Raw genomic sequence first — 13,508 nt, 5'->3', positions numbered from 1 at the left:
TCTCTGAAGATCAGAGGAGTTAAGACATTTTCCCAGCATTACATAGCATGTAAGTCACGGAGCCAAAACTCAAACCCAAATCTTTTGACTTCAAACCAGTGCTCTTTTCTCCACAGCACAGATTCACAGGCTTTTAAAAGGAAATGCAACACATAAAGCTGAGCTTTTTTTCTTATAAATATTAATAACTATTAATACTGTTTCATTTGCAGTGAAATTGTACGCTTTAACGAGCCAAGTCATCAATGGCGAGATGCAGTTCTATGCCAGAGCAAAACTTTTCTACCAGGAAGTACCAGCCACAGAAGAGGGTATGATGGGAAATTTCATTGAACTGTCCGGTCCAGACATCCAGGCCTCTCGGAAATTTCTTAGGAAATTTATTGGGGTGAGTTATTCAACTGCAGCTTGATGAGAAGGCAGTCATTGCAAACACTGAGCTCGCATGCCTCTGTGTTGTTACTTAAGTCACGACTAAGCCATATGACCCAGCCAAGAGTTCTGCCTGCAAGCCTGTTTTAAGATGTTCAGAAAGGATGAACCATTTATGATATGATAAATATAGTAACACTGGTTTATCCCACTTGGCATTTCACTCTCCTATCGCCAACTAATCTTACATGCTCCAGAGGAAGGTGAATTAGCAGTGTTGATATAAAATTTGGGAATGAAGAAGACATCTCTTTTAGAGTCTCATAAACATTTCATACCCAAATGATTGATGAGAGATCATGTCCTTTGGGATCTTGGGTTGACTTATTGACTCCCTGTAATAAAAATGAGATGTTGGAAGGAAATACATGATTATGCTCAGTTTAAAAACAATGAAAGTAGAATCCTTTTATACTATTTTATACATAGTTTTGATTTTACCTTGAAAGAATGTTATCCTTTTGTAGTCCTGCATTGAGTCAACCCCTACTTCCTTACTGTCATGTCATATGAATACAGACAGTATATTGTAGGGGTCAAAATTTTGGGCTTTAAGGCTATTGTGGTTCTTCTGCTTAATGTATAAGCAACTTTGAGCTTGTTACTTAAATGTACCAAGTGTCAGTTTTCTCTCTTGTGACTAGGGCATGACAGTAGAAGCTACTTCACAGGATAATGTGGAGATCAAATGAAATAATACATGTCAGGTACCTGCTTTAGTGCACAAAATTAGTACCCAATCAAGCTAATTTATTACTATCACTACTAATAACAGGCTTTCATATAATGTATTCATTCTATTTTAAGGAACTTCATTTAGTTGCTAGAAAAGACTTAACTCCCAAGAAAGGCTGGGTGTGGTGGCTCACACCTGTAATCCTAGCACTTTGTGAGGCCAAGGTGGGTGAATCACGAGGTCAGAGTTCGAGACCAGCCTGGCCAATATGGTGAAACCCCGTCTCTACTAAAAATACAAAAATTAGCCAGGCGTGGCATTGCACGCCTGTAGTCCCAACTATTCGGGAGGCTGAGGCAGAAGAATCGCTTGAACCCGGGAGGCGGAGGTTGCAGTGAGCTGAGATCGTGCCACTGCATTCTAGCATGGGTGGCAGAGCAAGACTCCATCTCAAACAAACAAACAAACTAACAAAACAGAACAAAATAACAGCAGAAAAGACTTAACCCCCAAGATAAAGCTGCTGTTAGTTCTATCGAAGATGCAAAGTTCTAATTGGTAACAGGTTTTGTTCCAACACATTACAAAGTCATTGGTTTGAGATTTGGTGCCCATTTTATTCTGATAAAGGAAATATAAACATTAGGCCATCAACCAATTTAGTAGCAAAACATTAATATCTCTAGTGTTGAGGTCAGGTTCACTTCAAATCCAATCTCCCTGGAGCACCCAGTGTGTGAGTCCAGAGCCTGACAGTGGATAAAAATGTGATCAGGATGATATATTTACTGGGGCCAAAGTGTCTGGACATTAGCTTCAGCCATAAAAGACTAGAGAGTCTAGGGATGAAGACCGTGGTTATTTACAGGTTAGGTTAACTTGGAGTATTTCTAAATCAGTGTTGCTGACTGGCTTCACTGAATGCTGGTTCTGAGAGAGTCAATCTGCTAAGCACTTTAGAAGCGTTGTCTCATTTACTCCTCATGAGAATTCTCGGAGTAAGTGCTATTATTAATTCTGTTTTTATAGTTGTGGAAACTGAGGCTTGAAGAGGTTAAATAAGTTGTCAAGATTACACAGCTGGTAAGAGACAGAATGGGGAATTAAGCCCAGCCAGGTCTGCCTGACACCAAACTCCCTGCTGTTAACCATGACATATTTTTTCCATTTGTCTCATGAAACTGAAAAATCCCTGCTTTATTTATTTATATATTTACTTTTTTGGTGGACCATAGACCTCGACTCTCCTCCGGCCTGGCTGAAAGCAATCCCTCCTGCTTTCCTTGTGGTGAGGCCGACTTTGATCCCAAAGCATTTCAGAAGCTTAGTTAGTAATCCAGCTGTCTTGTCACTCCGTGTGGAATGCCAAGCTACCACAGGGATGCTGGTCAGACAGAGCCCAGAAGCACGCCCACAGACCTGGGAAAGGAAACAGCCTTGTGCTAGCATATTTATGTTGGAAAAGAGGCAGCCTGCTCCTTTGAAACAAATATAAGGAGTCCTTTTTAGTAGACAAGGCTCATTGTAAAACTGTGACTTCTAAGCACAAACACAGTCCTTTTTAAGGACTGATATTTTGGTACTTTGACCTTCATACTCTAATCTACTAGATTAGTATTCAGGTCAAGATACAAAGAGTTAGGGAATACAAGTATCTGACATGACTTATTCTCGCGTCAACTGCAAAAAGAAGATTGTTTAAAGTTTTGCTTTCCTTTCAGCACTTAATGACATGAGACAGTGGGAAAAGGTGTTTAAACTAGTTGCAAATGTATTTACTTCAGCAAATAAACAAATGACATCAAGATGATGTCAATGCCATAGTTGATAACTTTCCTGTTTTAGCTTTCTAGTGGGCAAAAGTAGTAATTCATAAAAAGTCATCAGTATTTATTTGATAGTATTTATTTTTTGACATTTCTCAGAGATTGGATAGCTAAAAAATCTGGGTCTACTAACTTGTTATATTTTATAGTTTTTATAGTGACATGAGGCCCTTTCATTTTAGTTTTTTAGCTCCACTGGATACACCTAAAATAATGTTCTTCAAAACAAAATACATAGGCAGAATCAAAACTAAACTGAAATTCCTAATAATGTTTTACTAGTTTATATGGATTCATAAATATAAACCTGGCATAATAAATGAAAATGAAAATAACGAAATGGGCTCATGTCTGTAATCCCATCACTTTGGGAGGCCGAGGTGGGTGGATCACCTGAGGCCAGGAGTTCCAGACCAGCCTGGCCAACATGGTAAAACCCCATTTCTGCTAAAAATACAAAGATTAGTGGGGTGTAATAGCTAGCGCACACCTGTAATCTGAGCTACTCGGGATACTGAGGCAGAAGAATCACTTGAACCCGGGAGGTGGAGGTTGCAGTGAGCTGAGATCCCGCCACTACACTCCAGGCTGGGTGACAGAGTGAGACTCCATCTCAAAAAAAAAAAAAAAAAAAAAAAAAAAAACTGTCTTGTTTTGAAATCATACATTGCATGTAGTTCTAGTCATATGCATTCAAGGGCATCAGATTTCAATACAATCACAGTTTCAGGCAGCCATGGTGTCCAATAAAGTTCAGGGTGCTTTGTTGTTCCAGGATTCTACTTCTAAAACCGCTTTCTACACTAATGAGAGCAACATGACCAATAGAGGCTTTTAAGGCCAAGTAATAATAAGAAAAATTTGAAATGAGAATCTCTTATTGAGCATACACATTTTTAGTAAAGTCATTTCTAATAATGACATAATTTCTCCATCTACTGCCCATCTTTTTGTTATGAATTTACTTAGAAGATGCTTCTTTCACAGCATTCATACTTAGGCCTTTTTCTGAATTAGCTTAGTCTAAATTATATTTGAATGTGACATGTGGCACAGTATAAGTAAAAATGGCAAACATATGGCAGTATACTACCACTTTCCCTTCTCATGCTTGAGGCAGACATCACTAATCTATCATAGATCTCTTTTCTACTGTCTAAATGAAGCCTTGTAATTCTTTGTAACATAGCATTAGACAGATATTACCAAGAGAATCAGAGTTATCACTTGAGGTGACATCTCTAATGTAGAACTGGCTTTGGATTCAGACAGTTCCTGTTCTAATTCTAATTCTGACATTAGTTATGAAATATTAGAAATCGGAATTTTCTTATCTCCAAAATGAGGATAATAATCTATATTGTGGAGTTTTCTTATTATAATTATTATAGCTAAGAGCTTGCTATGTATAAATAATAATTGTGGCTATTATTATTCCATTTTAAAAGAAGTTACAGTTCCTTCACTTTTTGTTCTTCATTGTACTTTTCTAGCATAACGAAGGCCATTTGGGTGGACTAGAAAGTTGGTTTTCTGATGTTTCCCTCTGTTTGTATTTCACCTTTGATCCTTAGCCAATTTTTTTTTTTTTTATTCTTAGTTCCTGAGAAATCAAGAGTAGGCTTTTCCCTTAACATCTTGATTGGCAACTTCAAGTATCTTGTTACTGTAATTTCTAGTACAAAACTGCTTCAGCAGCCATCCCAATTATGGCCAAATAATTTAGACCAGCTGAATCTTCATAAATCAGAAACGTTTTTTAAGTTTTATGGAAGCAAGTTTGAGAAAGTTTGCATTGGCTGATTTCTCCCTACCTCCACCATCTTCCCATCCCCTCACTCCCAGCTAATTTAATGCACAGACGTACTTAAAAAGACCGTTTTTAGAATTTTTATGCCAAATAAATCATGTAGTTTCTGGTACCAAAAAAACCCAGAAAACAACATTTAGCATTAAAAGACACAAGGAAACTTTGCCGAAACTATCTTTTATCCATGTGAACTTGCTGTGTGCCATCAGGGCTGTATTTGAAATAAAATCCTGGCCAGGAATGGAAAATTTAGCATTGTTCAGCTCAGGTTCCCAAACTTACCATCCATCCAAGAGGAGTAGATAATTCAGAGCCTTCAAAATTTGCCTAGAAAAGATAAAATTCAACTATTCCAAACTGAAATGTTTCCATTGAATGAGTCTTTAATTTTAAAACTCAGAAAGGTTCTCACTATTTGGTTCTTTTTTGCTTACACGGCAATAATCTATAGTGTAGAACCATTTACCTGTGGATTTGTCTCAAATTTAGTCATTAATGTTTAATCTTCATAGGGCTAGCAATGGATCATTTTTTTTTTGGAGAAAATTACCAAGTGTGTAAACCTAAGATACTATTTTTTAAAAATCTCATTTATAATTCTTTATTTGGATAAAGAAAGCAGGACTAGAAATATTTAGATTTTTTTGAAAAGATAATTGAATGTATATCTTGATTGTGGTGGTAGATGCATGACTATATACATTTGTCCAAAATCATCAAATTGTATACAAGAAATGGTACATTTTATTGCATAAAATTTACCTAATACAGTTGATTTAAAGAGGTAACTAGGGTGTGCAATTTTCAAGGATGGGTCTCTGTACTTGAAATATCAAGGTGCTTTTCTGCAGGGGCCTGGGAGAGCTGGAACAGACTGTGCCTTGGACTGTGGCTCCGGAATAGGAAGGGTCAGCAAACACGTCTTATTGCCTGTTTTCAACAGTGTGGAGCTGGTGGATATGATGGAATCCTTTCTCCTTGAAGCCCAGAACTACCTGCAGGTCAAAGGTGACAAAGTAGAAAGCTACCACTGCTACAGCCTGCAGGAATTCACACCCCCGTTCAGGAGATATGATGTCATCTGGATTCAGTGGGTCTCTGGTTAGTCCTGCATGACTTTGGCTCTGCTATTCTCCCCTTTTCAGCCAGAGAAGACGGTGCTTGGGGCTAATGAGGGCACCAGGGAAGAGTTAGCTGTAGTACTTCGAGCAGTTAGCTCCTTTAGGTGTCATGTGAACTCCCACAAAACTCTCATCTTCCAGATTTCTGCCTTGACATTTTCTGTACAATAAATTTACATTTCTTTGAGGATTTACGTTGGTTCTCGAACCAACCTAAATGGAGCAAGTGCCTTTGGACCAACCTAAATCCTCGAAGAAATCTAAATACTTGAAAAATTTTCAAAAGTGCAGTCAAAAAGATTAATCCCCATTTATTGGCAGAACTAGACATTCTTAGATTTAAATCCCTAGGAAATGAGACAGCAGTGAATTCGATTTTGGGGGGTGTGTGTGTGTGACACAAAGATATAGTAATAGAGGGGTTCTTCAGGGGACAGGGAGGGACTCGTGGGGGTAGACAATAATTTATCTCATGCCTATGAGGTCGACAGGCTAGGTAGGATAATATATTTTACAGACAGGGGACAGAGTCTTCTCTAAGAGGATATGTGTCCCCTTATCTAAATTTTCAAAGCCTCCTGTAACTAAACGAGGCTATTAAATAATTCATGAATGAGTGAACAAATGGTCTCCTGATTCTCAGCTGTGTTCTTCCCTACTCACCTTCCATCCTCCCTACCGTATCATCCTGTTCCCCCATCCACTTGGTCCCCTTTGTAGGGCACCTGACTGATAAGGACCTTCTTGCATTTCTTTCCCGGTGCCGAGATGGCCTGAAAGAAAATGGCGTCATCATATTGAAGGACAATGTGGCCCGGGAGGGCTGTATCCTCGATCTCTCTGACAGCAGTGTGACTCGGGACATGGACATCCTCCGGAGCCTCATAAGGAAGAGTGGGCTGGTGGTGCTGGGCCAAGAGAAGCAGGACTGCTTCCCAGAGCAGTGCATCCCCGTGTGGATGTTCGCACTGCACAGCGACAGACACTCCTGAAAAAGCAGTGGGAATGAACGCCCGGACTGGGCAGTGGTGCTTTGGGACGGGGCTGCTATCCTTCCAGATGCCCCTTGTAATGCAGATAGGGAAGGTTAGAAAAGCGATACAATGTATGTCTGGAAATAATTTATGATATAATATGTACCTGTTTTCAGTGGTTATACAATGCACACACTGATGAGATGTGCACAAATTCTGTGGATTTTCTGAAAAAAAAAAAAAAAGTGAAATATCAGGAAACGTGCTTTAAATCTGTTTGTATGTGTCTAAACTGTACAAGCGTGCATGAAAACAGAAGGCATAAAGGACAGCTGGCCTGCATCAATATTTGTAAAAATCGTCTTGAACAACATCCTTGGCAAAAATGGTGTTTTTTATTTTTTTCATCACAAGATGAAATCAGCATTCTGTGAGTCAAGGAAAACAAATAATTTAGCTTTGGGGGTTGTTCAAATAAAGCATTTGTTTACTCACACACACACAAAAAAGGAAAAGAAACAATGCCCACATATTCCAAACTATCTTGTTCCCTGATAATTACTATTACAGAGTATTCTGGTGGGGGCGGGGGTGGGAGAAAATCTAGACACCTTTCCCCATCTTCATGTCAGTTACATTATACTTCCTTCCTCTTTGGTACTACTACTTCTCTTGAACAAACATCTCCCTCTAATTAAGAAGACACTAGTCAAAATAATCTTGTGAACACAAGTCCATTATTTAATTTTGCCTTTAGCCTTTCTCTTGGCAGAAAAGGTATTTGGTTTCACTTTCTATTTTGGGTCAGTTTTACTACCCAGTGATGTAATATGGATGTAATTTGATAACAGAGGTCTGCGTTACAGTGATGGGAAGTATCTCCCTTCAGGAGAAAATGTTGTGCCCTGAAATTTCAGCCTTTAACATATAAGTAAATGTCATTGATAATCTAATTTTAGTCTTTGGTTTTCAACATCGCTTGGTTCATTGCAGCTGCTCCTGGGGTCTTGATTGATATGAATATATATTGGAAAGAGAAGCAGCAAAACAAATGGACAAGGAAATGATAAACCTGAAAACTGAACTAGCTGGACATTGGTTTAATTAAAAATAATCTAAAATTATTCAAAAAATGTAATTCAATTTTTATTAGCAGAATGCTAAATATAACTGCTGTTGTCTTTAAAACACTTCAACATCTTCACATGGAAGCACATTTGTGCTTGGTATGTATTGAGTCTTCATGCAATGAAAATAATCAATTTAAGTAAAGAAGATAAGACTACATGGATATGCTATCATCATAAAATAGTATTTTCAGGTCACAGCCGTAATTTAAGAGGAAAACAATTATGATAAAACATTTGATACTTTGTTGTAGCTTTACCTTGGTAGTTTCATTTACTGTGCTGGAAAATTATTTCACCTATTCTGCTCTTGGCATCTTACAGCTGTTTTATGTTACTTGCTATGCTCTAGGGTAGCATGCCACTGATTCCATGACAAGCAAGCCAGGGACCAGAACTAAATCGAATGGTAAACCATTACCAAACAGCCTAAGTGCAGCAAAACAATGGTACTCATGTTTTAGGCCTCTGTAATTCTTAGAGCACATTAATAGAATCTTCTTTTTAGGCTCATCCTGGGAATTTTCTATTTCTTTCACCAGTATCCTTAATTCTCTTAACCCTTGACTTTCTGCTTTGCCAGTATTCACAAGCTGATTGACACAGTTGTCAATATTCTCTGCTATGGGTTTCTGAGCTTATGGAGGGAATGACATAATTTTCCTGCCGATACTGATACCTGATTTTCAACTCAGTTGGGTCATTAAGGTTGATCACCGTTCCCTTTTCTCATCCTAAATCACATATTATTCTCCTTAGTAGTTTTTCAGATTTTTATTGCTCTGTCCAATTTCCCAATTCCGTATCTATGCTTAACTTAATTGAGAAAGTAAACATTGGGAGTAAACAGTATCAACACCCCTTCTCCACTGACCTGGCTTTACATTGTTAATAACGGGTACAAAGTAAAGGGTGGCTTGAGAGAAATTGGAGCCAGATCATGTACACTATAGGTCATGTTAAGGTTTGGACATGTTATTCAAAGAACAAATGGAAGTTCTTGAAGGAGGCAAGTAAAGGACTGATTTTTCTGCCTTTCGTAGTACAGTCATAGAAACTGTGGAAAGAAGACATTTAGCGTGAGACCTACTCCAGTCCTCTGCAATCTAACTGAGTAAGCGAAACACACTGCTCAAGTTTATCAACACATCTGAAAACTAGTGATACAAATGACAACCTATATTATTTCCCAAATACTGGTCCATAGTCCAGCTGCCTCAGAATCACTTGAGGGAGACTTATAAATAGAGATTCTCAAACTTGATCCCCATGATATATGGTTTTGTTAAGTTGGTCACTGATTCTGATCCCTAGTTTTGTTTGAGGACATTGATGGGAAAGAGGTGTGGAGCTGAGCTCCTCAGAACCACAGAAAGGTAAGGCAAGGGAAGCAAAAGTATGGACCAGGTTCAAGGGAAATCGTTGGATGATGAAATCCATTGTCCGTATTGATGCCAGTCCTTCTAAAATATGAATCTGATCATGCCATGTATAAACTTCCTTTTCCAAAAATTTTATTTTAGGTTTGGGGTACATGTGAAGGTTGCTTACATAGGTAAACACATGTCACAGGGGTTTGTTGTACATGTTGTTTCATCACTCAGGTATTAAGCCCAGTACCCAACAGTTACTTTTTCTGCTTCCCTCCCTCTTCCACCCTCGCTGCTCAAGTAGACCCCAGTGACTGTTGTTTCCTTCTTTGTGTTGATAAATTTTTATCATTTAGCTCCCACTTAAAAGTGAGAACATGCAGTATTTGGTTTTCTGTTCCTGAATTAGTTTGGTAAGGATAATAGCCTCCAGCTCCATCCATGTTCCTGGAAAATACATGATTTCATTCTTTTTTTATGGCTGCATAGTATTCCATGGTGTGTATGTACCACATTTTCTTTATCCAATCTGTCACTGATGGGCATTTATGTTGATTCCATGTCTTTGCTATTGTGAATAGTGCTGCAATGAACATTTGCATGCATGTTTCTTTATGGTACAGTGATTTATATTTCTCTGGGTAAGTACCCAGTAATGGGATTGCTGAGGGGTGGAATGGCAGTTCTGCTTTTAGCTCTTTGAGGAATTGCCATACTGCTTTCCACAATGGTTGAATTAATTTACACTCCCATTAACAGTATATAAATGTTACTTTTTCTTTGCAACCTCTCCAGCATCTGTTATTTTTTGACTTTTAAATAATGTCATTCTGACTGGTGTGAGATGGTATCTCATTGTGGTTTTGATTTGCATTTCTCTAATAATCAGTGATATCGAGCTTTTTTTCATGTGGTTCTTGGCCACATGTCTTCTTTTGAGAAGTGTCTGTTCATATCCTTTTGCCCATTTTTTAATGGGGTTGTTTTTCTCTTGCAAATTAAATTCCTTACAGATGCCAGATATCAGATGTTTGTCAGATGCATTGTTTGTAAGTATTTTCTCCCATTCCATAGGTTGTCTGTTTACTCTGTTGATAGTTTCTTTTGCTGTGCAGAAGCTCTTAAGTTTAATTAGATCCCACTTGTCAATTTTTGCTTTTGTTGTGATTGCTTTTGGTGTGCTTTTCATGAAATCTTTGCTTGTTTCTATGTCCAGAATGGTATTCCCTCGGTTGTTTTCCAGGGTTTTTATAGTTTTGGGTTTTACATTTAAGTCTTTAATTCCTCTTAAGTTCATTTTCGTATATGGTATAAGAAAGGGGTCCAGCTTCAATTTTCTGCAAATGGCTAACCAGTTATCCCAGCACCATTTATTAAATAGGGAGTCTTTTCCCCATTGCTCATTTTTTGTTAGCTTCATCGAAGATCAGATGGTCGCAGATATGTGGCCTTATTTCTTGGCCCTCTATTCTGTTTCATTGATCTATGTGCCTGTTTTTGTACCGGTAACATGCTGTTTTGGTTACTCTAGCCTTGTTGAAGTAGGGTAACATGATACCTCCAGCTTTGTTCTTTTTGCTTAGGATTGCCTTGGCAATTCAGACTCTTTTTTGGTTCCATATGAATTTTAAAATAGTTTCTTCTAGTTCTGTGAAGAATGTCTTTGGTAGTTTGATAGGAATCGCATTGAATCTGTTAATCATTTTGGGCAGTATAACCATTTTAATGATATTGATTTTTTCTTTCCATGAGCATGGAGTGTTTTCCATTTGTTTGTGTCTTCTCTGATTTCTTTGAACAGTATTTTGTAATTCTCATTGTAGAGATCATTTACCTCCCTTGTTAGCTGTATTCCTATGTATTTTATTCTTTTTGTTACATTTTTGAGTAGGATTGCCTTCTGATTTGGATCTTGGTTTGACTGTTGTTGGTGTATAGGAATGCTAATGTTTTTTATACATTGATTTTATATCCTGAAACTTTGATGAAGTTATTTATCAGCTGAAGGAGCTTTTAGGCTGAGACTATGGGGTTTTCTGGATATAGGAAATTCATAGCAATTCTAATTACAGACAAAACAGATTTCAAACCAACAATGATTAAAAAAAAGATGAAGAAGGGAATTACATAAAGGTAAAGGGTCCAATTCAGCAAAAATACCTAACTATCCTAAATATATATGCACCCAACACAGGAGCATCCAGATTCATAAAGCGAGTTCTTAGAGACCCACAAAGAGAAATAGATTCCCACAGAATAATAGTGGGAGACTTCAACACTCCACTGACAATGTTAGATCATGAAGGCTGAAAATTAACAAAGATATTCAGGACCTAAAGTCAATATTAGGTCAAATGGGTTTGATAGACCTTTACAGAACTCTCCACCCAAAACCAACAGAATATACATTTTTCTGATTGCCATATGGCACATACTCTAAAATCAACCACACAATTGGACATAGAACAATTCGGGAGGCGGAGCTTGCAGTGAGCTGAGATCCGGCCACTGCACTCCAGCCCCGGCCACAGAGCAAGACTCCGTCTCAAAAAAAAAAAAAAAACAAATGTAAAAGAACCGAAATCATACCAAACACACTCTCAGACCACAGCACAATAAAAATAGAAGACTGAAAATTGCTCAAAACCATGCAATTACATGGAAATTAAACAACAGGCTTCTGAATGAATATTGGGTAAATAATGAAATTAAGACAGAAATCAAGACGTTCTTTGAAAATAATGAGAACAAAGATACAATATGTCAGAATCTCTGGGACACAGCTAAGGCAATATTAAGAGGGAAATTCATAGCACTAAATGCCCACATCAGAAAGTTAGAAAGATCTAAAATTAACAAACTAACTTCACAATGGTAAGAACTGGAGAAGCAAGAACAAATCAACCCCAGTGGTAGCAGAAGATGAGAAATAACAACAACAACAAAAAAGCTGAAATGAAGGAAACTGAAACACGAAAAAACATTTAAAAGATCAATGAATCCAAGCGTTGTTTTTTGTTTTGTTCTTTTTTGGAAAAAAAAACAAGAAAGGCCAGGCACTGTGGCTCATGCCTGTAATCCCAGCACTTTGGGAGGCTGAGACGGGTGGATCACGAGGTCAGGAGATCGAGACCATCCTGGCTAACATGGTGAAACCCCGTCTCTAGTAAAAATACAAAAAATTAGCTGGGCGTGGTGGCAGGCGCCTGTAGTCCCAGCTACTCAGGAGGCTAAGGCAGGAGAATGGCGTGAATCCGGAAGGCGAAGCTTGCAGTGAGTGGAGATGGCGCCACTGCACTCCAGCCTGGTGACAGAGCGAGACTCAAAAAAAAAAAAAAAAAAAAAAAAGAAAACTGATAGACCACTAGCTAGACTAATTAAGAAAAGAGAAAAGACCCAAATAAACGCAATTAGAAATGATAAAGGAAATGTTACTACTGACCTCACAGATATAAAAACAACCATCAGAGACTACTATGACCACATCTACACACAGACTAGAAAACCTAAAAGAGATGAATAAATTCCTGGACACATACACCCCCCCAAGACTGAGCAAAGAAGAAGTTGATTCCCTGAATAGACCAATAATGAGCTCTGAAATGGAATCAGTAACAGCCTACCAACCAACAAAAGGCCAGGACCTGATGGATTCACAGCTGAATTCTACTAGATGTACAAAGAAGAGCTGGTACCATTCCTACAGAAACTATTCCAAAAATCTGAGGAGAAAGGACTCCTTCCCAACTCCTCCTATGAGGCTAGCATCATCTTGATGCTAAACTTTCAATGACTCCCCACCACCAAGAGGATGAATTTCTGTCTCCTTAGAATGGCATATAAAGCCTTTTGTGATTTGGCCCTGCCTTCCCTCTCCACTCCTGCACCTATACTTAAGTACTTGTAGGTCCCTTAGGGAGCCATAATTTGTGGCATTTTTACATGTTACTTCCTTGGCATATATATTTTATTTTTAATTTTTGTCAGGCCCATACCACTTAGATGTTGCTGACTCCAGGAAAGCTTCCCTTACTCCCTGGGTGCTGGGCTAAGCACCCCTATTCTGGGTTCCCCTCTGCTTACCATATCACAGCACTTCCGTGACTTCATAATCGTCTGTTTACTTGCCATCTCCTCTATTAAATTCTGAGCTCCCTGATGGAGTATTCACG

General features: G+C 38.3%; 1 protein-coding gene and 1 long non-coding RNA gene across 3 annotated transcripts in view; one reads left to right on the top strand and one right to left on the bottom strand.

Annotated features, from left to right (window-relative positions):
• The window catches only part of METTL11B (methyltransferase like 11B), a 22,458-nt gene extending 15,461 nt beyond the window's left edge, over positions 1-6,997 (top strand). Inside the window, exons 2-4 of the mRNA XM_003893547.4 lie at positions 213-388; positions 5,596-5,845; positions 6,586-6,997. Coding sequence (XP_003893596.2) covers positions 213-388; positions 5,596-5,845; positions 6,586-6,857 — 698 coding nt within the window. The 3' untranslated portion in view covers positions 6,858-6,997. The remainder of the gene's footprint in view (positions 1-212; positions 389-5,595; positions 5,846-6,585) is intronic.
• On the bottom strand, positions 415-13,508 carry LOC103879964. Of its 2 annotated transcripts, none has more exons than XR_640765.4 (7): positions 13,420-13,508; positions 7,006-7,066; positions 6,529-6,638; positions 5,507-5,739; positions 5,027-5,071; positions 2,326-2,527; positions 415-767 (listed from the first exon to the last, which is right to left on the bottom strand). It is a non-coding gene; the product is annotated as an uncharacterized LOC103879964 (long non-coding RNA). The 2 variants fall into 2 exon arrangements; XR_640766.4 differs by lacking the exon at positions 13,420-13,508 and adding an exon at positions 13,332-13,408.

Source organism: Papio anubis, chromosome 1 (genome assembly GCF_008728515.1).
Source record: "Papio anubis isolate 15944 chromosome 1, Panubis1.0, whole genome shotgun sequence".
NCBI lineage: Eukaryota > Metazoa > Chordata > Mammalia > Primates > Cercopithecidae > Papio > Papio anubis.
This window is presented reverse-complemented; position numbering and strand designations above follow the sequence as displayed.